General features: G+C 45.3%; 1 protein-coding gene across 6 annotated transcripts in view; it reads right to left on the reverse strand.

Annotated features, from left to right (window-relative positions):
* Positions 1 to 23,185, reverse strand: part of LOC122540254 (rhotekin-like) — a 232,917-nt gene that overhangs the window by 55,389 nt on the left and 154,343 nt on the right. For all 6 annotated transcript variants that reach the window (XM_087997953.1, XM_087997915.1, XM_087997890.1 and 3 more), the window contains one exon: positions 3,892 to 4,057. In XM_087997953.1, coding sequence (XP_087854079.1) covers positions 3,892 to 4,057 — 166 coding nt within the window. The remainder of the gene's footprint in view (positions 1 to 3,891; positions 4,058 to 23,185) is intronic.

A 23,185-nucleotide genomic window follows, 5' to 3' on the forward strand; every position in this document is an offset into this window, starting at 1 on the left:
AGGTACAGAAGCTTGAACACATTCACCAACAGGTTCAGGAACAGCATCTTCCTGGCCATTATTACACTGATGGATGGGCCTCCCTAATTTTAAATCTAATGTTGATTTTGCTTTGTGTACCTCCTGTACAATGTAACCTACATGCGTCACTCTGTCTAAGCACCCTGTATGTCCTTGTTTGCTGTAATCTGCTTGTACTGCTCACAAAGCTTTTCACTGTAATTAGGTACATGTAGCAGCAATAAATCCAATCAAACAACCTTTGAGACCCTGCTGTGTAATCTACTGCCAGTTCCCTAAATTTTAGATGCAAAGTCTATCCCTCATTCTACTAATATCATTAGTACCAATGTGTACCATGACCTCACTCTTATCCTTCAGCATGCCCTAAGCTACTCAGTAACATCCCTGACCCTGGCATCAGGGACAACACACCACCTTGCAGTCATGTCTATTCCTATAACGTGTGAATCCCTGATCACTATTACCCCCACTTTCTTCTCCCCCCAACCCCCCACAGTCAGGCTGCTTGTGGTACCAGAGGCCTAGCTCTGTCTGCACACCTTCCTCAGATTCCAAACTGGAAATGGATTTGGGAGCAGGACCCCAGGGGACTCCTGCACTATCTGCCTGTTTCTCTCAAACTCTTTGTTGGCCACCGATTCCCTTCTATCCTCCAATCCTTTGAGATGAGGTGTGACCACCTTGGAACATGCCATCCACATAACTCCCAGCCTCACAGATGGGCCACAGTGTCTCCAGCACTACTCAAGCTCCGAACCTCCGAGCACAGGTTTCCCCTGTTGGCATATGTCCTGCACAAATGATAATCTAGGACTCCTGTCAAGTCTACTTCTCATAGATGACATGTCACACATTCCACTTGACTGACCTCATCTGACATGACTTAATTGTATTTGTTAACATTTCTAATCTTAAACATATTTCCTTTACCTTAACTTCAGGCTCTCCCTTTTATGAGCTAATATTTATTCACGTCTGGTGTTTCTTACCTAATCCCTGAATAGTCACCTATCAACATATCATCGCGTTTCTGAAGTTTGACACTGAAATCACTTAATAACACAACACAGAAACCAGAGCCTTCAGCCTGCTCCACCAATTAATATTTCTCAAGTAACAATCACATCACACCACTGCCCCTTGATATTCCGTAGCACTGTGCACTATCTACAAGATGCACTGCAGAAATTCACCAAAGATCCTCAGACAGCACCTTCCAAACCCACAACCACTTCCAAGTAGAAGGACAAGAGCAGCAGATACATGGGAACACCACCCTCTGCATGTTCCCCTTCCAGCCCTCACCATCCTGACTTGGAAATATATCATCGCTCCTTCACTGTGATCATAGTTGATCCTTCCTATTTCCACTTTCTACCTTTGGATGGACTTAAAATCTGAATTTTATCTCTTTGTTTCTCGAATGTACTCAGTGAATTGGCCTTCACAGCCTTTTACGGTAGAGAATTCCACAGGTTCACTATCCTCTGAAAGAATATTTTCTCGTCTCAGTCCAAGCTAGTGGGCCCAGTGTCCTGAGGCAGTGTCCCCTAGTTCTTGACTCTCAAACTATGGGAGTATAGAACCGAGAGTTACAGTCCAAGGATATAGGGTAGGCCATGCAGGACTGGGAAGAAGAGAAATTTCTTCACCCAGAGAGTAGTGCGCCTGTGGAAAAGCTGAAATATTGAACATTCCTGAGAAGATGACAGGTATAGTTCTTTGGACTGAAGGGTTCAAATTTGAATGGGACAGAAAACAGGAGCAGGGGACAGAATTGGATAATCAAATATAATCATGTTAACTGGTGTAGCAGGATTAAAGGGCTGAATGGTCCACTCCTGTTTCTATGTTCTTCACTCCAGCCCTGGTAGGTCATGAGACAAATAATCCAACAGAGAGAAAGCGAGGACTGCAGACATCCAGGGAAGTTATTTGGGTGGAACTGAGAAATAAGAAAGGGATGATCACCTTATTGGGATTGTATTATAAACCCCCTAATAGTCAGAGGGAAATTGAGAAACAACACAGGGAGAACTAGCCATTTGGATACAGAACTGGCTCAAAGATAGAAGACCTCCCAACTCCTGTACTCTGACCAATAAAGGAAAGCATACCAAACGCCTTCTTCACTATCCTATCTACCTGCGACTCCACTTTCGGGTTGGACCGGAGGGTCTGTTTCCATGCTATACATCTCTATGACTCTGTGCTGGAGGTCAGAGTCGAAACATGTGGCACCTGACCAGCTGTGCTTTTCCAGCATCACATTTTTTGACGAATAATCCAACAACCCAGACTAATGAGAGCTGGTGGCATGGATTGAAATCTCACTGTGACAGATATTTATAACTGTATCAACACAAATATATACACGGGCACACAATAAAACTGTACCCTGAAATTCAATCCACTTTCTGTCTAACCAACTCATATTGGGAATGATTTCTGTTCCCAACACCAACTCCTAATGGGAATGATTTCTGTTCCCAACACCAACTCCTAATGGCATTGACCTGCAAATTAACTATGGAATACACCAAGCATCCTATAAACCTAATGAGACTGCCCCATTACCCCCTCAACATCTAAATTTAAAGAAAATCATTGGATGGACTGAAATATCATAAAGACATAGAGTTAAGGTGCAAGTGGGCAATGAGACAACAGAGTAAATACAGCTAGCAGCAGGGATTTCTTAATGGAAATGAAAATCCTTGGCTCAGAACTTTCTCAACCATTTTTAAATATTCATTCCTGGAATGTGGGTGTCGCTGGCTTGGCAGCATTTATTGCCCATTTCAAATTGTCCAGAGGACAGTTAAGAGTCAACCAAGTTGCTGTGGGTCTGCAGTCACATGTAGGCCAGACCAGGTAAGGAAGGCAGATTCCTTCCCTAAAAGACATTTGTGATTCAGATGGGTTTGTCCAAACATCAACAATGGATTCACATCACTCTCAGACATGTCATTCCAGATTTTTATTGAATTCAAATTCCACCACTTGCTGTGATGGGATTTGAACCCAGGCCCCAGAATCTTCCCTGGGTCACAAGATGAACAGTCCAGCGATAGTACCAGTAGCAAAACAGAAATTGCTGGAAAAGCTCAGCAGGCCTGACAGCATCTGTGAAGAGAAATAAGACTTAATATTTTGGGTTGAATGATCCTTTCTCAGAATCACTAAGCTGTCACCCCCCCTTATTTTTAAAACAAAAAATTATGGTCCAGTGAACCATAATTCTTATCAGAAGTTGGGAGTGCGGACATCTGACCTGAACTGGAGAGCAATTCTCTTGCAGCAAAAGTAGAAGAGGTCAAATTGGTGGTTAGGGTTCAACATATTGAAGATTTTGACCCAGCGTTAGTGAAGGAACGGCGATATATTTCCAAGTCGGGATGGTGAGGGGCTTGGAGGGGAACTTGCAGGGGGTGGTGTTCCCATGTATCTGCTGCCCTTGTCCTTCTAGATAGAAGTGGTTGTGGGTTTGAAGGTGCTGTCTAAGGATCTTTGGTGAATGTTTGCAGAGCATCTTGTAGATAGTACACACTGCTGCTACTGAGCATCGGTGGGGGAGGGAGTGGATGTGTGTGGATGTGGTGCCAATCAAACAGGGGCTGCTTTGTCCTGGATGGTGTCAAACTTCTTCACATCCATGTGCAACAAGATCTTTGTTATCTTTACATTTAATTACAGTCTCTCAACCAAGGTTACTTAATAAACACAATTATGAATTTAAAAATAAAGAGATGATAATTTGTCACTTTATGTTGTTACTGGTGGAGTAATGGGCTGGAGGTGACACTGCAATCCTCCAGCCTCACTTGTAGTTGTATTCAATGCAGCACATTGTATTTTAAAACTCACTCAAGTTACAGAAGTGTTGCCAGAAAGCCTCCATCCACCTGCACATCTCCTCCTGAGACTCTGATACCAGAGTATGTGTCACCTCCTCAGCTGCATAGCAGTTGGTTATTGAGATGCTATTACTTTTTCTCTTTGGGTCTTTGTCTGTTGCTCGGATTCGGGTCTCCTGCAAAACATGCAATTTATTCCTAAATTAGGTGCTGCTTCTGTTGGAAATTTTTTTTTAAAATCAAAAAGTGCTAGAGATATGTTGTAGGTCTGTGTTGGCAGCATCTGTGGAGGGAGAAAAACAGAGATAACAATTTGAGGCTGATCTGACTCTTGTTTGGAACAGCTATCAGGCAGCTAAGAGAAGATGGGGACAGAGCAAGAGGGGAGGGGAAAGTGGGCTTGGGGAAGAATTAATACCTGACACATAGGAAGATGGTTGTGGTTGTTGGAGGTCAGTCATCTTAGCTCTCTGCAGGAGTCCCTCAGAGTAGTATCCTTGGCTCAACAATCTTCAGCCATTTTATTATTCGGCCATGTGATGTGGGCATCACTGCCACGCCCAATATGGATTGTTCAGCCCTTGTTACCCAGAGGGCAGTTAAGACTCAACCACGTTGCTCTGGGTCTGGAATCACATGTAGGCCAGACCAGGTAAGGATAGCAAATTTCTGCCCATAAAGCAATGCTTCTAAATGTTATAATGCAGTTCCATTCTTGTGCAATCCTGTGTTAAGAGAAAATCGCGTAATAGCAGCACCATTTAACTAATGGGACTGGAATCGTTATAACTATTACATGCTTTAAAACTTTGCACTTTAGAAACAGTGTCTCCAGTTCTCAATCGTGTTAACGAAAAGCACATTATAGCAGAGCAACCTACAACTGTACCAGTCTCCACCACTTCCTCTGGCAGCTTATTCCATACACGTACCACCCTCTGTGTGAAAAAGTTGCCCCTTAGGTCTCTTTTATATCTTTCCTCTCTCACCCTAAACCTATGCCCTCTAGTTCTGGACTCCCCGACCCCAGGGAAAAGACCATACTCTTGTCTATTTATCCTATCCATGCTCCTCATGATTTTATAAACCTCTATAAGGTCACCCCTCAGCCTCTGACGCTCCAGGGAGAACAGCCCCAGCCTGTTCAGCCTCTCCCTGTAACTCAGATCCTCCAACCCTGGCAACATCCTTGTAAATCTTTTCTGAATCCTTTCAAGTTTCACAACATCTTTCCAATAGGAAGGAGACCAGAATTGCACGCAATATTCCAACAGTGGCCTAACCAATGTCCTGTACAGCCGCAACATGACCTCCCAACTCCTGTACTCAATACTCTGACCAATAAAGGAAAGCATACCAAATGCCTTCTTCACTATCCTATATACCTGCGACTCCACCTTCAAGGAGCTATGAATCTGCACTCCAAGGTCTCTTTGTTTAGCACACTCCACATGATCACACCATTAACTATATAAGTTCTGCCCTGATTTACCTTTCCAAAATGCAGCACTTCACATTTATCTAAATTGTTGTTTTCAGGACAGTGTGAAACAGGCTGATACGCTCAAACAGGTTGATGTTAAGAAGGAGGATGTGCTGAAAAGTTTGAAAAACATAAGGATAGATGAATCCCCTGGGCCAGACAGGATATACCCAAGGTTACTCCAGGAAGCAAGGGAAGACATTGCTGCATCTCACAGTCAACTGGAATAGGACCAGATGATTGGACGGTGGCAAATGTTATTCCCTTGTTCAAGAAAGGGAATAGGGAAAATCCTGGGAACTAGGAGAAAATGAGGACTGCAGATAATGGAGATCAGAGTCGAGAGTGTGGTGCTGGAAAAGCACAGGTCAGGCAGCATCTGAGGAGCAGGAAAATTGACATTTTGCGTATGAGATCTATATACCCTGGAAATTATAGACCAGTCAATCTTATGTCAGTGGTGGGCAAATTATTGGAGAGGATTCTGAGAGACAGGATTTATGATTATTTGGAAAAACATTTTTTGATTAGAAATGTTCAGCATAGCTTTGTGAGGGGAAGGTCAAACCTTACTGAATTCTTTGAGGATGTGACAAAACATCTGGAGATGACGAGAGCAATGGATGTGGTGTATATGGATTTTAGCAAGGTGTTTGATAAGATTACACATGGCAGGCTCATTCACAAAGTAAGGAGGCATGGGAAACAGGGAAATCTGTCTGTCTGGATACAGAATTGGCTGACCCATAGAAGACAGAGGGTGGTAGTAAATGGAAAATATTCAGCCTGGAGCTTGGTGACCAGTGGTGTTCTGCAGGGATCTGTTGTGGGACTATTGCTCTTTGTGATTTTTGTAAATGACTTGGATGAGGAAGTGAAAGGGTGGGTTAGTAATTTGCCAATGACACGAAGATGGATGGAGTTGTGGATAGTGTGGAGGGCTGTTGTAGGTTGCACCGGGACATTGACAGGATGCAGAACAGGGCTGAGAAGTGGCAGATGGACTTCAACCTGGAAAAATGTAAAGTGATTCACTTTGGAAGGTCGAATTTGAATGCAGATTACAGGGTTAAAGGCAGGATTCTTCGCAGTATGGAGGAACAGAGGGATCTTGGGGTCCATGTCCACAGATCCCTCAAAGTTGCTACCCAAGTTGATAGGGTTGTTAAGAAGGTGTATGGTGTGTTGGCTTTCATTAGCAGGGAATTGAGTTTAAGAGCCGCGAGGTTATGCTGCAGCTCTATAAAACTCTGGTTAGACCACACTTGGGATATTGTGTCCAGTTCTGGTCACCTCATTATAGGAGGGATGTAGATACTTTAGAGAGGGTGTAGAGGAGATTTCCCGGATGCTGCCTGGACTGGAGGGCATGTCTTATGAAGAAAGGTTGAGGGAGCTAGGGCTTTTCTCATTGGAGTGAAGAGGTGACTTGATAGAGGTGTACAAGATGATAAGAAGCATAGATAGAGTAGATAGTCAGAGACATTTGCCCAGGGCAGAAATGGCAATCACGAGGGGGCATAATGTTAAGGTAATTGGAAGAGGGTTTAGGGGAGATGTCAGAGGGAGGTTCACTACACAGAGAGTGGGGGGGGTGTGTGGAATGCACTGCCAGCGGTGGGAGTAGAGTCAGAGTCATTAGGGACATTTACTAGATTGGACGGGATTGAGGTTCACAAGGAAGAAGTGTTAGCAATTCTGGAAAGTTTGGAAATAGACAAGTCCCCAGGACCAGATGGGATATATCCCAGGATTCTCTGGGAAGCCAGGAAGGAGGATGCAGAGCCTTTGGCTTTGATCTTTATGTCACCATTGTCTTCAGGAATAATGGCAGAAGACTGGAGGATAGCAAATGTTCCCTTGTTTAAGAAGGGGAGTAGAGACAACCCTGGGGATTATAGACCAGTGAGCGTTACTTCAGTTGTGGTTAAAGTGTTGGAAAGGGTTATAAGAACAAAGAGAAGAAAGAAAATTTACAGCCCAGGAACAGGCCCTTCGGCCCTTTCAAGCCTGAGCCAATCCAAATGTACTGTCTAAACCTGTCGGTCAATTCCTAAGCATATATATCCCTCTGCTCCCCACCTACTCATGCATCTGTCCAGACGCATCTTAAATAAATCTACTGTGCCTGCCTCTACCAACTCTGCTGGCAACACGTTCCAGACGTCCACCACCCTCTGTGTGAAGTACTTGCTGCATGTATCCCCCTTAAACATTCCACCTCTTTCCTTGAGAGCATGACCTCTCATTATGGAATCCTTCACCCTGGGAAAAAGCTTATCTCTATCCACCCTGTCTATACCCTTCATGATTTTGTAAACCTCAGTCAGGTCCCCCCTCAATCTCCTTTTTTCTAATGAAAACAAACCTAACCTACTAAACCTCTCTTCACAGCTCACACCTTCCACACCAGGCAACATCCTCGTAAACCTTCTCTGCACCCTCTCTAAAGTGTCCACATCCTTGTGGCGACCAGAACTGTACACAGTATTCTAAATGTGGCCAAACCAATGTCTTATATAATTTTAACATGACTTGCCAGCTCTGATACTCAACACCCCATCCAATGAAGGCAAGCATACCATATGTCTTCTTGACCACTCTATCCATCTGCGCAGCAACCTTCAGGGTACAATGGACCTGCACTCCCAGATCTTTCTGCCCATCAACCTTTCCCAAGGCTCTTCCGTTCATTGTACAATTCGCTCGAGAATTAGACTTCCCAAAATGCATCACTTCACATTTGTCTGTATTGAACTCTATCTGCCACCTTTCCACCCAACTCTCCAGTCTATCTATATCCTCCTGTATTCTCTGACAGTCCCCTATGCTTTCTGCTACTCCACCAATCTTTGTGTCATCTGCAAACTTGCTGATCATACCAACAGTGCCCTCTTCCAGATCATTTATGTATATTACAAACAACAGTGGCCCCAGCATTGATCCCTGTGGAACACCACTGGTCACCTTTCTCCATTTCGAGAAACTCCCTTCAACTACTACTCTCTGTCTCCTGTTGCTCAACCAGTTCTTTATCCACCTCGCTAGAACAGTCTGCACACCATGTGACTTCACTTTCTCCATTAGTCTACAATGGGGAACCTTATCAAATGCCTTACTAAAGTCCATTTTTGACATCTACAGCCATTCCTTCATCTATCAACTTGGTCACTTCCTCGAAGAACTCTATTAAGTTGGTAAGGCATGATCTCTCCCGCACAAAACCATGTTGCCTCTCACTGATAAGCCCATTCTTTTCTAAATATAAATAAATCCTATCCCTCAGTACCCTCTCCAGCAACTTTCCCACCACCGACGTCAGGCTCACTTGTCTATAGTTACCCGGAATATCCCTACTACCCTTCTTGTACAGGGGGAACAACATGAGCAACCCTCCGGCACCTCACCTGTATTTAAGGATGCCACAAAGATATCTGTCAGGGCCTCAGCTATTTCGTCTGTTGCCTCCCTCAGCAACCTGGGATAGTTCCCACCCGGTCCTGGGGATTTGTCCACCTTAATAACCTCTAGCCTTCTCAACACATCTTCCCTACTTCTGTCAACGTGATCCAGACTAATCAAACTTCAACCTCTAATCTCAGGATTCATCATATTCCTCTCCTCAGTGAACACTGATGCAAAGTAATCATTCAGAATCTCACCCATTCTCTCAGTTTCTCCAGTTACCCGCTTGTTTCTTATATAAGAATAAAATGCTTTGGGATTTTCCTTAATTCTGCTCAGTAAAGCTTTTTCATGACCCCTTTTAGCCCACTTGATTCCTCATTTAAGACTTGTCCTACTCTTCCAATATTCCTTCAGGGCCTGTTCTGTTCTTAACTGCCTAGAGCTTATGTACGCTTCCCTTTTCCTCTTGGCCAGTCGTACAATTTCTCCCGTCATCCACGGTTCATGAATCTTGCCCTTCCTATCCTTTGCCTTCAATGGGACATGCCGATCCTGTACTATCTTTAATCTATCTTTAAAAGCCTCCCACATCTCAAATATGGACTTCCCTTCAAATAGCTGTATCCAATCCACATTTCCCAGCTCCTGCTTAATTTTGATAATAATTGGCCTTGGCCCAGTTTAGTACTCTTCCCTTAGGACCACTCTCTTCTTTATCTACAATTCTAAAACTTACAGAATTGTAGTCAGTGTTCCCAAAGAAATCCCCCACCGCAACTTCTACCATCTATCCTGGCTCGTTCCCCAGTACCAGGTCCAATATGGCCCCTTCCTCGTCGGACTATTGACATACTGCTCCAAAAATCTCTCCTGGACGCTTCTTACAAATTCTGCCCCATCCAGACCTCTGACACTAAGTGTATCCCAGTCAGTAAATGTTGGGAAAATTAAAATCTCCCATCACCACTACCCTATTGCCTCTACATCTTTCCATAATCTGTTAACCTATATGTTCTCCTACATCACGCTCACTGTTGGGAGGCCTGTAATACAGCCCCAACTGCACCATTCTTATTTCTCAGCTCCACCCATAATGCCTCACTACTCAAGACCTCCTTAGTGTGCTCCTTTAGCACAGCCGTGATATCGTCCCTGACCAGCAATGCAACTCCACCCCCCCACCCCCTTTTACTTCCCTCCCTGTCCTCTCTGAAGCATCCAAATCCTGGAACTTTTAGTTGCCAATCATCATCCCCTTCCTTCAACCAAGTCTCTATGATGGCAATAACATCATACTCCCAGAGATAAGATTTATAATCGTCTAGAGAGGAATAAGTTGATGAGGGATAGTCAGCATGGTTTTGTGAAGGGTAGGTTGTGGCTCACACACCTTATTGAGTTCTTTGAGAAGGTGACTAAACAGGTGGATGAGGGTAAAGAGGTTGTTGTGATATATATGAATTTCAGTAAAGCGTTTGATAAGGTTCCCCACGGTAGGCTACTGCACAAAATATGGAAGCATGGGATGTAAGGTGATTTTGTGGTTTAGATCAGAAATTGGCTGGGTGATGGGAAATGTTCTTCCTGGAGTTCAGTTACTAGTGGGGTACCGCAAGGATCCCACTGCTGGATGAGGGCGTAGAAGGGTGGGTTAGTAAATTTGTGGACGACACTAAGGTCACTGGACTTGTGGGTAGTGTTGAAGGATGTTGCAGGTTACAGAAGGACATAGATAAGCTGCAGAGCTGGGCTGAGAGGTGGCAAATAGAGTTTAACATGGAAAAGTGTGAGGTGATTCACTTTGGAAGGAGTAACAGGAATGAAGCTGGGCTAATGGTAAGATTCTTGGTAGTGTAGATGAGCAGAGAGATCTCAGTGTCCAGGTACATAGATCCCTGAAAGTTGCCACCCAGGTTGACAGGGCTGTTATGAAGGCATACGGTGTGTTAGCTTTTATTGGGACAGAGATTGAGATAGTTTTGGAGCCATGAGGTCATGCTGCAGCTGTGAGCACATTTCTGGTTACCGCATTATAGGAAGAATGTGGAAGATTTGGAAAAGGTGCAGAGGAGATTTACCAGGATGTTGCCTAGTATGGAGGGAAGGTCTTATGAGAAAAGACTGAGGAATTTGACGCTGTTTCCATTAGAGAGAAGATGGTTAAGAGGTGACTTAATTGAGACATACAAGATGATCACAGGATTAGATAGGGTTGACAGCGAGAGCCTTTTTCTTTGGATGGTGATGGCTAATACGAGGGGACATAGTTTTAAATTGAGGGGTGATGGATATATAGGACAGATGTCAGAGGTAGTTTCTTTACTCACAGAGTAGTAGGAGCATGGAAGAGATGTCAGGCTCACTGGTCGATAGTTCCCTGGCCTGTCCTTACCACCCTTCTTAAACAGTGGTCCACGTTCCCCAACCTCCAGTCTATCGCACCTCACCTGTGACCATCGATGATACAAATATCTCAGCAAGGTGCCCAGCAATCACTTCCCTATAGCTTCCCACAGAGTTCTGGCCCTGCGGACTTATCCACCTTTATGTATTTTAAGATTTCCAGCACCTCCTCCTGTGTAATATAGTGACTTTTCAAGATATCACCATTTATTTCCCATGTTGTCTCTCTTCCACTTCCTTCTCCACAGTAAACACTGATACAAAATACTTGGTTAGTATCTCTCCATCTCCTGCAGTTCCACACATCAGCTCGGGAGAAAGTGACAACTGCAGATGCTGGAGAGTCAGAGTCGATAAAGTGTGTTGCTGGAAAAGTACAGCAGGTCAGGCAGCATCCGAGGAGCAGGAGAGTCAACGTTTCGGGCATAAGCCCTTTATCAGGCTGTGTTGCTGATCTTTAAGGGGCCCTATTCTCTCATGAGTTACCCGATGGTAAGCTGCGCCCAACTTTCAATTTCACTCCTTTCTCCAATAAATTTTCTGCTGGGATTTGAATTCATTTCGTCTGAGGATTATGGTGGAGTACTCAATGAACAGCAAGACATTAGGAAGCTGAGGCAGATGGTGAGACCTTGGAGTGCTTATTCACAGATAAAGCCACATTCAGACACTTACCTTTACCAGTCAAGGAAAAAATGACATGAGCAGAGAGGTTGCGTTGAGGGGAATGGCCTCTCAGCAGAAACAAACAACAGCCAAATCATATTACTTTCAGACCATAAGACATAGTGGACCATCGAGTCCACTCCGCCATTCAATCATGGCTGATGGGCATTTCAACTCCACTTACCCGCATTCTCCCCGTAGCCCTTAATTCCTTGTGACATCAAGAATTTATCAATTTCTGCCTTGAAGACATTTAGCGTCCCAGTCTTCGCTGCACTCTGTGGCAATGAATTCCACAGGCCCACCACTCTCTGGCTGAAGAAATGTCTCCGCATTTCTGTTCTGAATTTACCCCCTCTAATTCTAAGGCTGTGTCCACGGGTCCTAGTCTCCTTGCCTAACGGAAACAATTTCCCAGCGTCCACCCTCTCCAAGCCATGTATTATCTTGTAAGTTTCTATTAGATCTCCCCTTAACCTTCTAAACTCCAATGAATACAATCCCAGGATCCTCAGCCATTCCTCGTATGTTATTACTGTGGTCAGCTCAGCTGCAGACTGAGGTTTGGGAAGCTAGGGAGGAAATTACGGAGCCTCAATAATCATGGGTGAGGTGCCGGAAGACTGCTGTGCCATTATTTAAGAAAAGCTACAAAGAAAATCCATGGAGCTACAAACCAGTGAAGCTAATGTGGGTAAGTTATTGGAGGGCTTTCAAGAGACAGGATTTACATCTATTTAGAAAGGCAAAGATTGGGGGATCCAAGATGGCGGCGACCCAAGACTTGGGCAAAGTGGGCCACCCACCCCCACCACACTCACCAAATCATTTAAAATAGCTGTTTAATTTAATTAGTTGCTTAGTATTAAATTTAAACAATCTAATCTTTAGTAAAAATGACCAAAGGGAAGGGAGCCCGCAGCTCTCAGTAAGCAGGAACCCTTCCCCCACCCTCTCCAGCTGCAGCTGAGGTATCCACAGCCGCCCCAGGGGGACTTACCTACGGTGGCAAGCCTCGTGGAGATGATCTCCAAACTCGACGCGAAGATCGACGCTTTCATCGAGGAGTCCCGAAGCCGATGGGACTCACTCTCGGCCGCGTTGCAAAAGCACGACCGAGACATTAAAGAAATCGAGCGCCGAGTCGGAGGGGCGGAGCTAAAGGCCGCGACCTCCGAAACTACAGCACAATCAGCCGTGGATCGGGTCCGGACTCTCGAGCAGCGAGTCCGGACCTTGGAAAATCATATTGACGACCTCGATAATCGTGGTCGCCGAAAAAATATTCGTTTGCTGGGCCTTCCCGAACGGGAAGAGGAAGGCCAGCTTACAGCATTCCTCGAACAGTGGCTGCCACAGCTTTTAAATCTGCAAGTTGGATCAGGCCGGGTAAGGGTAGAATGGGCCTACCGGGTCGCAATACGCGGGCCCGGCTCGAACCAGCGTCCCCGCCCGGTCCTGTTCCGGCTGCAGAGCTACAGGGAGAGGCAGATACTCCTAGAAGCCTCTAGAAATCTTGGAAAAGACCCCCAAGCTATGATCTACAAAGGATCAAAGATCATGCTATTTCAGGACTTTTCCCCAGCTCTGGTTCGAAAGAGGAAGGCATTCGACGAGGCGAAGAAGCGTTTAAGGGACTTAAATGTTCAGTACTCCTTATGCTACCCAGCGATGTTACGCTTTAACCATGAAGGATCTGTATATAACTTTGGATCACCAGAAAAGGCTAAGGAATTCTTGGACTCTCTTAGATAAATTGTAAGAGACAATGGATGTTGGTTTGCCTTTCCCCCACTCCGGTTTATATCCCCTCCCTTTTTCTTTTATCTTACCTTACTGTTTAATATTATCTTGGGGGGTGGGGAGAGGGATTTATTTATTTGTTCTCTATTTAACGATTTTCTCCCCCCCTTGGGGTTGTTTTTTTTATTATTCTATGTATGTATGTGTGTGTATATATATATATATAAAAGCCGGGGGGTTTGGTTAATGTTGGTGGGGGAGGTGGTTAACTTATTCTATTTTACCTCTGTCTTTAGGAGCGGGGTTGTTTCTCCCTTGTTATTTTGTATTATTATATTTAATTATTATTTGTTGAGGTTGTAATTTTATAGTTATATATGTTTATACATGGTATTAACATTACCAAATATATCCAGGTGTTGGTATGGGTGGGGGTGGGGTGCTCACTGTTAACTCTAGCTTTGTATTATATTTGAATTCTCCTCATTTTATTGAGGAGTGCCTGGGTCAAGGGTGGGGCATTGGTTGGGAGAGGATATGATGGACTTTTGGAGAGGAAGTGACACCCCCTGGGAACAAGGGGAAAATCTCCATTTAGATAAGTTTTATTTTTTTTATTATTATTTAGAAATAGTTTTTTATTGTATTGTTGTGGGTGTATTAGAGAGGCTTTATTTTTGTAAATTTTATATGCTCTACACTCGGGATGTTCTGGAAAGGGTTCCCCCTCCCGAGGGGTCTCGGATTGGCCCAGATGATTATGGTTGATCAGTCGGTTAAGTGGTGCACCTGGAATGTCAAGGGGGGTAATTCACCAGTCAAAAGGAAGAAAATATTATCAAATCTTAAGAAGGAAAGAGTTGTTATAGCTCTCCTACAGGAGTCACACCTGTTGGATAAAGAACACTTGAAATTACGACAGGTGGATTTGATCAGGCCTTTTTTTCTTCTTTTCGCTCAAAATGCAGGGGAGTTGTTATTCTTGTTCGGAAGAATTTCCCTTTCAAAATCCTAAAGCAGATAAAAGACGAACCTGGACGATATATTCTGATTAAAGCCCTTATAAATGGAGAGGAATATGGGATTTTAAATTTGTACTGCCCCCCGGCACACCCCTTTAAATTTATAACGGAAGCCTTCTCAAAATTGATGGCTCTTGGTGCCCGTCATACAGTTATAGGGGGAGACTTTAATTGTATTATGGATCCGGAAATAGACAGGATTCCCAAGAGTACTGCAGGAGTATCTCCCAGATCTAGACAATTTGTGGATTTGAACAAAGAATTAGGACTAGTAGATGTATGGAAATGTCTTCATCCACAGGGCAGAGATTTTTCTTTCTACTCTAATCCACATAAATGTCATACCAGAATCTTATGTTTTTTGCCCCCTCGATTTTTTAAAATTCCATATCATCCTGTAAAATAGGTAGTACAGCAATTTCCGATCACGCTGCTGTATATATGGAAACTAAGGCGAGGAACAATGGGACATCCCCTCGCATTGGCGTATGGACCCCTTCCTAATGAAAGATGGTAAATTTGTAAAGTACTTCTCTCAAGAATTTAAAACTTTTTTAGAAATTAATTCAGGTATGACTAGTAATCCATCAATGATGTGGGAGACCATCAAAGCTTACACGCGAGGTTTGATCATCTCCTACTCAGCGACCCAGAAAAAATTAAAGGGAGAACAACAGCATCTGCTTGAAGCCCGCTTAAAAGCAGCTGAAACAGCATACACTGATAGACCTTCTATTATTAAATTGCAAAGGATTACGGCCCTTAGGACAGCTCTAAACACTACGCTTATCCAAATGGCTAAGAGGGAAATATTATTTGCAAAACTAAGGTTATATGAACATGGCGACAAACCGGGTAGATACTTAGCATTTCTTGCAAAGAAAAGAAAGGCCCTTCAAACTATCACGTCTATCAAGGAAAGTACGGGTATTTTGACTCATGATCATAAAAAGATTAATGCAATCTTTAGAAGATTTTATTCTGATTTATATAAATCGCAGGATTGTGAAGGCAGGACTAGGAGGATGCAATCATTTTTTAAAAATTTGACCTTTCCAGGCCTAACTCCGGAACAAGTATCGGTCCTAAATGCTCCCCTAACAGTCCAAGAAATACTTGACACAATCAGGCAACTTCAGAGCGGTAAGGCACCGGGCCCAGATGGTTTTCAAGCTGAATTCTATAAAGAATTTACAGGAATATTGGCTGGTCCACTTATGGACATGTATAACTATGCATATAGTCAGGGCTGTCTCCCGCCTTCGCTGAAAGAGGCAAATATCTCTCTTATCCTTAAAAAAGGAAAGGATCCAGAAGATTGTGTGTCATACAGACCAATATCCTTGCTAAATGTAGATTTTAAAATCCTTTCTAAAACGTTAGCACTGAGACTAGAAAGGGTACTGCCACATATTATAAAGGAGGATCAGACGGGTTTATTAAGGGCCGTAGATCATCCAATAATATTAGAAGGGTTTTGAATATGATTCAAGCCTGCCATCAGGGAAAGATACCAGGAGTAGTAGTTTCATTAGACGCGGAAAAGGCATTCGATAGGATTGAATGGTCATATTTGTTTTACACATTGGAAAGGTTTGGCGTTGGAAAGGTGTTTACCAAATGGATCTCAACACTGTATAGTGATCCCAAAGCAGTTGTGGTTACCAATGGATTAGGTTCGGATAGCTTCAGTGTGGATAGGGGCTGCCGTCAGGGATGTCCCCTCTCGCCATTGTTATTTATGCTAATAATTGAACGACTAGCAGAAGCTATACGGGCTGGTCCTAATATAACGGCCCCGAGGATTGGTATAGGTAAACATAAAATTACCCTTTATGCAGATGATGTTCTTCTATTCCTCAGTAATCCTCTGATGTCTGTACCTCGCCTAATCCAAGTTATCAATACATTTAGCACATTCTCAGGCTATAAAATTAATTTCTCAAAATCAGAGGCTATGCCAATGGGTGGCCTTGCTATGATACCCCAGCTTAGCCTTTTTCCCTTTTTCCCTTTTGTTGGTCCCTGGAGGGCTTCTTATATTTAGGCATTTTTATTACCCCAGTATTTGGTCAGTTGTATAAGGCTAACTTTGTGCATTTACTGGAAAGGATAAGGCAGGACCTCCAGCGATGGGGAGACCTTCCAATTTCCTGGCTGGGTAGAATAGCACTAATCAAAATGAATGTCCTGCCCCGTCTCCTATATCCTATGAGAATGCTCCCGGTGATGCTGCCGAGGACGGCTTTATGTAAATTATATGGCTGGCTGAGTTCCTTTATCTGGAATCATAGGCGGCCCTTCATTCAGCTGAAGAAGCTACAGCTTCCACAGGCAAGGGGTGGATTGGACTTCCCAGACTTTAGGAAATATCAGTTAAGTTCCCTATTAAGTTACATAGCTGATTGGGTCTTGTCTGATCCACAATCAATCTGATTGGACATCGAGGCCTCTCAAGTAAAATACCCACTTATTAACCTTTTATTCTCAGACAAGAGGAAAATCATTACAGATCACTGTAAAAACCCTATAATACTAAACACAATTAAGGCTCGGAATATAATGCGGCAAAATGAGGGCAACTCACATAAACATCCCCCTATGCACCGATAGTGGGAGCATGGGGATTTCAACCGGGGTTAACAGATGCCACTTTTAAACTCTGGAGATCCAGGGGTATCTCATGTCTAGGGGACCTATTTAAAGATGGGGTCCTGATGTCTTTTGAACAGCTGCGTCAGAAATTCGGATTACCTAATGGAGACCTCTTTCGATACTTCCAAATTCGAGATTATATACAGAAGAAGACTACGTTATTAGATAGTCTTTATAAATCAGATAGAGAATGTAGTGTCCTACGACCAGTGGGGGTATCTTCCGTCAGTACTATTTATCATTTACTACATGATGAAGTATAGGGAGATATGGACAATCTGCTTAAAACATGGGATCAGGATTTGGGACTAGAAATCTTTATAGAAACATGGAATGATATCTGGGAAAATGCTAGAAGAATTACTATCTGTAACAGAACCCAGGCTATCCAGCTGAAGATACTTCATAGGGCCCATATAGCACCGGACCGATTGGCAAAATTTAAGGCAGGAGCATCTCCAATGTGTCCCAAATGTAAAATAGAGGTGGGCACTCTTGTACATTGCCTATGGACCTGTCATAAGATCCGTAGATATTGGACTAAAGTAGCAAGTACCCTGACAGAAATTTTAGGAACGGAAATAAAAGTGGACCCTGTATCTCTCCTCTTGGGCTTTTCGAACTTTCCCTCCCTGGACACGTACGGGAAGAGACTATTTTCTATTCTTTCTTTCTGTGCAAGGAAAAATATTTTGGTAAACTGGGTGGCTGAGGGCCCCCCTGGACTTTCAAATTGGCACAGATTAATTATGGAATGTATTCCCCTTGACTTCCTTACAAATTTGGTGCACCAAAAGACCGAATTATCTCATAAAATATGGCAGCCCTTCTTGCCTTATATAAATACAGATATTTCGGCCATCCTAACAAGGGCTTTTATTTAATTGAGATGGCGAACCTGGCTGGTCCGGGGCCCCTTAGGAGAGGAATCCCGCACGAATACGGGTTTTATTACATCTGATGTTAACACATTCCGAGCATGTATCTCACTACCCAATTTCTGTGTTATCCATTGTTTTTTTTCTCTTTCTCTTCTTTGAATAATGTAAGAGCCTTAAATATACACTCTGGTTAGTTGTAGGTTAGTTTAGTTAGTTGAGTTTTGTTTTTTTTTCTCGGTATTTTTCTTTTGTTAAATTTTGGTTATTATATATTTAAGATTTAATTGTATATCAATGTTTGTACTTGAGAGTTTTGTTTATTTTTGTAAACTTGTAAAAATGTTAAATTTCTAATAAAAATATCTATATTAAAAAAAAGAAAGACAAAGATTGATTAGGGATAGTCAACATGGCTTTGTGTGTGGGAAATTGTGTCTCGCTAACGTGATTGAATTTCTTTTAAGCGATGACCAAGATGGTAAATGAAAGCAAAGTGATAGATGTTGCCTTCATGGACATTAGCAAAGCAACTGACAAGGTAGACTAGTTAGTAAGGTTAAATCAGATGGCTTCCAGGGCGAGCTAGCCAATTAGATAAAAAATTGGTTTGACAGTAGGAAATAAGAGGGTGATTCATAGATTCATACAGTACAGAAAAAGCCCTTCGGCACATCGAATCTGCACCAATTGGTGGAGGGTTGATACTCAGACTGGAGGCCTATGACCAACAGTGTGTCAGAAGGATCAGTGCTGGGGGACAGATCTGTGGGACAAGAAATGGCAGATGGAATTTAATGTAAATAAATGTGAGGTGTTGCATTTCAGTAAAAAACCAACCAGGCAGGACTTACACAGTTAATGGTCGGGCTCTGGGGAGTGATATCAGACAGAGAGACCTAGCTGCGCAGATATAGCCTGATGGTATAATGTAATTATGCAAATAGTTAAAAAAAACTGTTACCAAGACTGGAAGGGATGAGTTGTAAGGATAGGCTGGAAACTTTCTGCCCTGGAGCATCAGAGGCTGAGGGGTGACTTGATAGTGGTTGAGAAAATCATGAAGGGCATGGATAGGGTAATAGACAAGGCCTTTTCCCTGGGGTGGGGGAGTCCAGAACTAGAGGGCATAAGCTTAAGGTGACAGGGAAAAGATATAAAAGAGACCTGAGGAGTAACGATTCCACACAGAGGGTGTGGAGTGAGCACCAGAGGAAGTGGTGGAGCTGTTACCAGTTTCAACATTTAAAAGGCATTTGGACAGGTACATGGACAGCAAAGGTTTAGAGGTTATGGGTCAAAAGCAGGCAAGTGGGGCTCGTTCAGTTCAGGAAACTTGGTTGGCATGGACCAGCTGGGCTATAGGATTCCCTGCCGTACGGTTCCCTGCCGTACGGTTCCCTGCCGTATGGTTCCCTGCCGTACGGTTCCCTGCCGTAGGATTCCCTGCCGTACGGTTCCCTGCCGTACGGTTCCCTGCCGTAGGATTCCCTGCCGTACGGTTCCCTGCCGTACGGTTCCCTGCCGTAGGATTCCCTGCCGTACGGTTCCCTGCCGTACGGTTCCCTGCCGTAGGATTCCCTGCCGTACGGTTCCCTGCCGTAGGGTTCCCTGCCGTAGGATTCCCTGCCGTACGGTTCCCTGCCGTACGGTTCCCTGCCGTACGGTTCCCTGCCGTACGGTTCCCTGCCGTACGGTTCCCTGCCGTACGGTTCCCTGCCGTAGGGTTCCCTGCCGTATGGTTCCCTGCCGTACGGTTCCCTGCCGTAGGGTTCCCTGCCGTACGGTTCCCTGCCGTAGGATTCCCTGCCGTATGGTTCCCTGCCGTAGGATTCCCTGCCGTATGGTTCCCTGCCGTATGGTTCCCTGCCGTATGGTTCCCTGCCGTAGGATTCCCTGCCGTACGGTTCCCTGCCGTAAGATTCCCTGCCGTAAGATTCCCTGCCGTACGGTTCCCTGCCGTACGGTTCCCTGCCGTAAGATTCCCTGCCGTAGGATTCCCTGCCGTACGGTTCCCTGCCGTAAGATTCCCTGCCGTACGGTTCCCTGCCGTACGGTTCCCTGCCGTACGGTTCCCTGCCGTAGGATTCCCTGCCGTACGGTTCCCTGCCGTACGGTTCCCTGCCGTAAGATTCCCTGCCGTAGGATTCCCTGCCGTACGGTTCCCTGCCGTAAGATTCCCTGCCGTAAGATTCCCTGCCGTACGGTTCCCTGCCGTAGGATTCCCTGCCGTAGGATTCCCTGCCGTATGGTTCCCTGCCGTACGGTTCCCTGCCGTACGGTTCCCTGCCGTAAGATTCCCTGCCGTACGGTTCCCTGCCGTAGGATTCCCTGCCGTATGGTTCCCTGCCGTACGGTTCCCTGCCGTAAGATTCCCTGCCGTACGGTTCCCTGCCGTAGGATTCCCTGCCGTAGGATTCCCTGCCGTAGGATTCCCTGCCGTACGGTTCCCTGCCGTAAGATTCCCTGCCGTACGGTTCCCTGCCGTACGGTTCCCTGCCGTACGGTTCCCTGCCGTACGGTTCCCTGCCGTAAGATTCCCTGCCGTACGGTTCCCTGCCGTAGGATTCCCTGCCGTACGGTTCCCTGCCGTACGGTTCCCTGCCGTAGGATTCCCTGCCGTAGGATTCCCTGCCGTAGGATTCCCTGCCGTACGGTTCCCTGCCGTAAGATTCCCTGCCGTACGGTTCCCTGCCGTACGGTTCATTGCCGTATGGTTCCCTGCCGTAGGATTCCCTGCCGTAAGATTCCCTGCCGTAAGATTCCCTGCCGTATGGTTCCCTGCCGTAGGATTCCCTGCCGTAAGATTCCCTGCCGTAAGATTCCCTGCCGTGGGGTTCAATGACTCTATAAGTCAATATTAAGGACTCATAAGAACATCAGACCCAGGAGCAGGGGGAGGCCGTTCAGCCCCTCGAGTCTGCTCTGCCACTCAATACAACCATGGCTGACCTTTTCACGGACTCAGCTCCACTTACCCACCCGCTCACAATGTCCCTTATTCCTTTACTGTTCAAAAAAAATCTATCTTCGCCATAAAAATATTTACTGAGGAAGCCTCCACAGCTTCCCTGGGCAGGGAATTCCTCAGATTCACAACCCTCTGGGTGAAGAAGTTCCTCCCCAGTTCAGGCCTAAACCTGCTCCCCCTTATTTTGATTCCAGAGCTACTCCCTCCCGATTGTATCCCACTGTGCTGCCCCACCCACCCCCCCCTCTGCTAGGGTCAGTCCTGCTGGTGAGACTGGACCTATCCTGGGATGGTGAGAGTGGGGTCTGGGACATTGTCTGTAAGCTATGATTCTGTGAGTATGACTGTCTCAGGGTGTTGCTGGACTAGTCGATGAGACAGTTCTCCCAGTTTTGGCAGCAGTCCCCAGATGTTAGTGAGGGGGACATTGCAGGGTCAACAGGGCTGTTTCTGTGTCATTTCTGGCACCACGGTTGATGCCAGGTACTCTGTCTGGTTTCATTTCTTTTTACTCTTCCAGCTACAGTTACAGCTCAGTGACATGCTCAGCCATTTCGGAGAGCAGTTGATAACCACATTGTTGTGAGTCTGGAGACACTTGAAGGCCAGGCCAAGTAAATATAACTGATTCCTTCCCATCAGACATTAGTGAAATAGATAAGTTTTTACAACAATGGTTACCATGAAACTTTTTATTCCAGATTCTCACTGAGTTAAAATGTTACCATCTGCCATGCCCCTACAACATTTAATGTGGGTCTGGATTCCTGCCCAAGTGATATTTCTACTAGGCCAACCCCATCCCTAATAACCCTACACCCATTCTTCAATGAAAGCTCTGTCTAACTCAACCTTAACACAGTAATCAGCCAACCTCCACTGCTCACTGAAGCGTAGAATTCCAAATGCTCAATGACTCACTCAACAGAAAACTCTTCTCATTTCTGTCTTTAACAGGACAAAAGTGAGGACTGCAGATGCTGGAGATTAGAGTCGAGAGTATGTTGCTGGAAAAGCGCGGCAGGTCAGGCAGCATCTGAGGAGCAGTAGAATCGATGTTTCAGGCAAAAGCCCTTCATCAGGATTGAGGGCTGGGAGCCTCTGGGTTGGAGTGATAATTGGGAGGGGGTGGGGCTGGGGGGGAAGGTAGCTGAAGATGTAATAGGTGGATGGAGGTAGGGGTAAAGGTGATAGGTCAGAGGGGAGACTGGAGCAGATAGGTGGGAAGGAAGATGGACAGGTAGGACAGGTCATGGGGTCATGAGGGCAGTGCCAAGTTGGAAGGTTAGAGCTGGGATAAGGTGGGTAAAAACAAGGACTGCAGATGCTGGAAACCAGATTCTGGATCAGAGTGGTGCTGGAAAAGCACAGCAGGTCAGGCAGCATCAGAGGGCAGGAAAATCGACGTTTCGGGCAAAAGCCCTTCATCAGGAATACAGGCAGAGAGCCTGAAGGGTGGAGAGACAAATGAGGAGGGTGGGGGGGGTGGAGAGAGTAGCATAGAGTATAATGGATGAGTGGGGGAGGGGATGGAGGTGATAGGTCAGGGAGGAGAGGGTGGAGTGGATAGGTGGAAAAGAAGATAGGCAGGTAGGGCAGGTCAAGGGGACAGTGCGGAGCTGGAAGTTTGGAACTAGGGTGAGGTGGGGGAAGGGGAAATGAGGAAACTGTTGAAGTCCACATTGACGCCCTGGGGTTGAAGTGTTCCGAGGCGGAAGATGAGGCGTTCTTCCTCCAGGCGTCTGGTGGTGATGGAGCGGCGGTGAAGGAGGCCCAGGACCTCCATGTCCTCGGCAGAGTGGGAGGGGGAGTTGAAATGTTGGGCCACGGGGCGGTTTGGTTGATTGGTGCGGGTGTCCCGGAGATGTTCCCTAAAGCGCTCTGCTAGGAGGCGTCCAGTCTCCCCAATGTAGAGGAGACCGCATCGGGAGCAACGGATACAATAAATGATATTAGTGGATGTGCAGGTAAAACTTTGATGGATGTGGAAGGCTCCTTTAGGGCCTTGGATAGAGGTGAGGGAGGAGGTGTGGGCGCAGGTTTTACAGTTCCTGCGGTGGCAGGGGAAGGTGCCA

This window comes from Chiloscyllium plagiosum, unplaced genomic scaffold, assembly GCF_037043375.1.
Source record: "Chiloscyllium plagiosum isolate Xiang-an unplaced genomic scaffold, Cpla_swu_hap1 HiC_scaffold_1, whole genome shotgun sequence".
Taxonomy (NCBI): Eukaryota; Metazoa; Chordata; class Chondrichthyes; order Orectolobiformes; family Hemiscylliidae; genus Chiloscyllium; species Chiloscyllium plagiosum.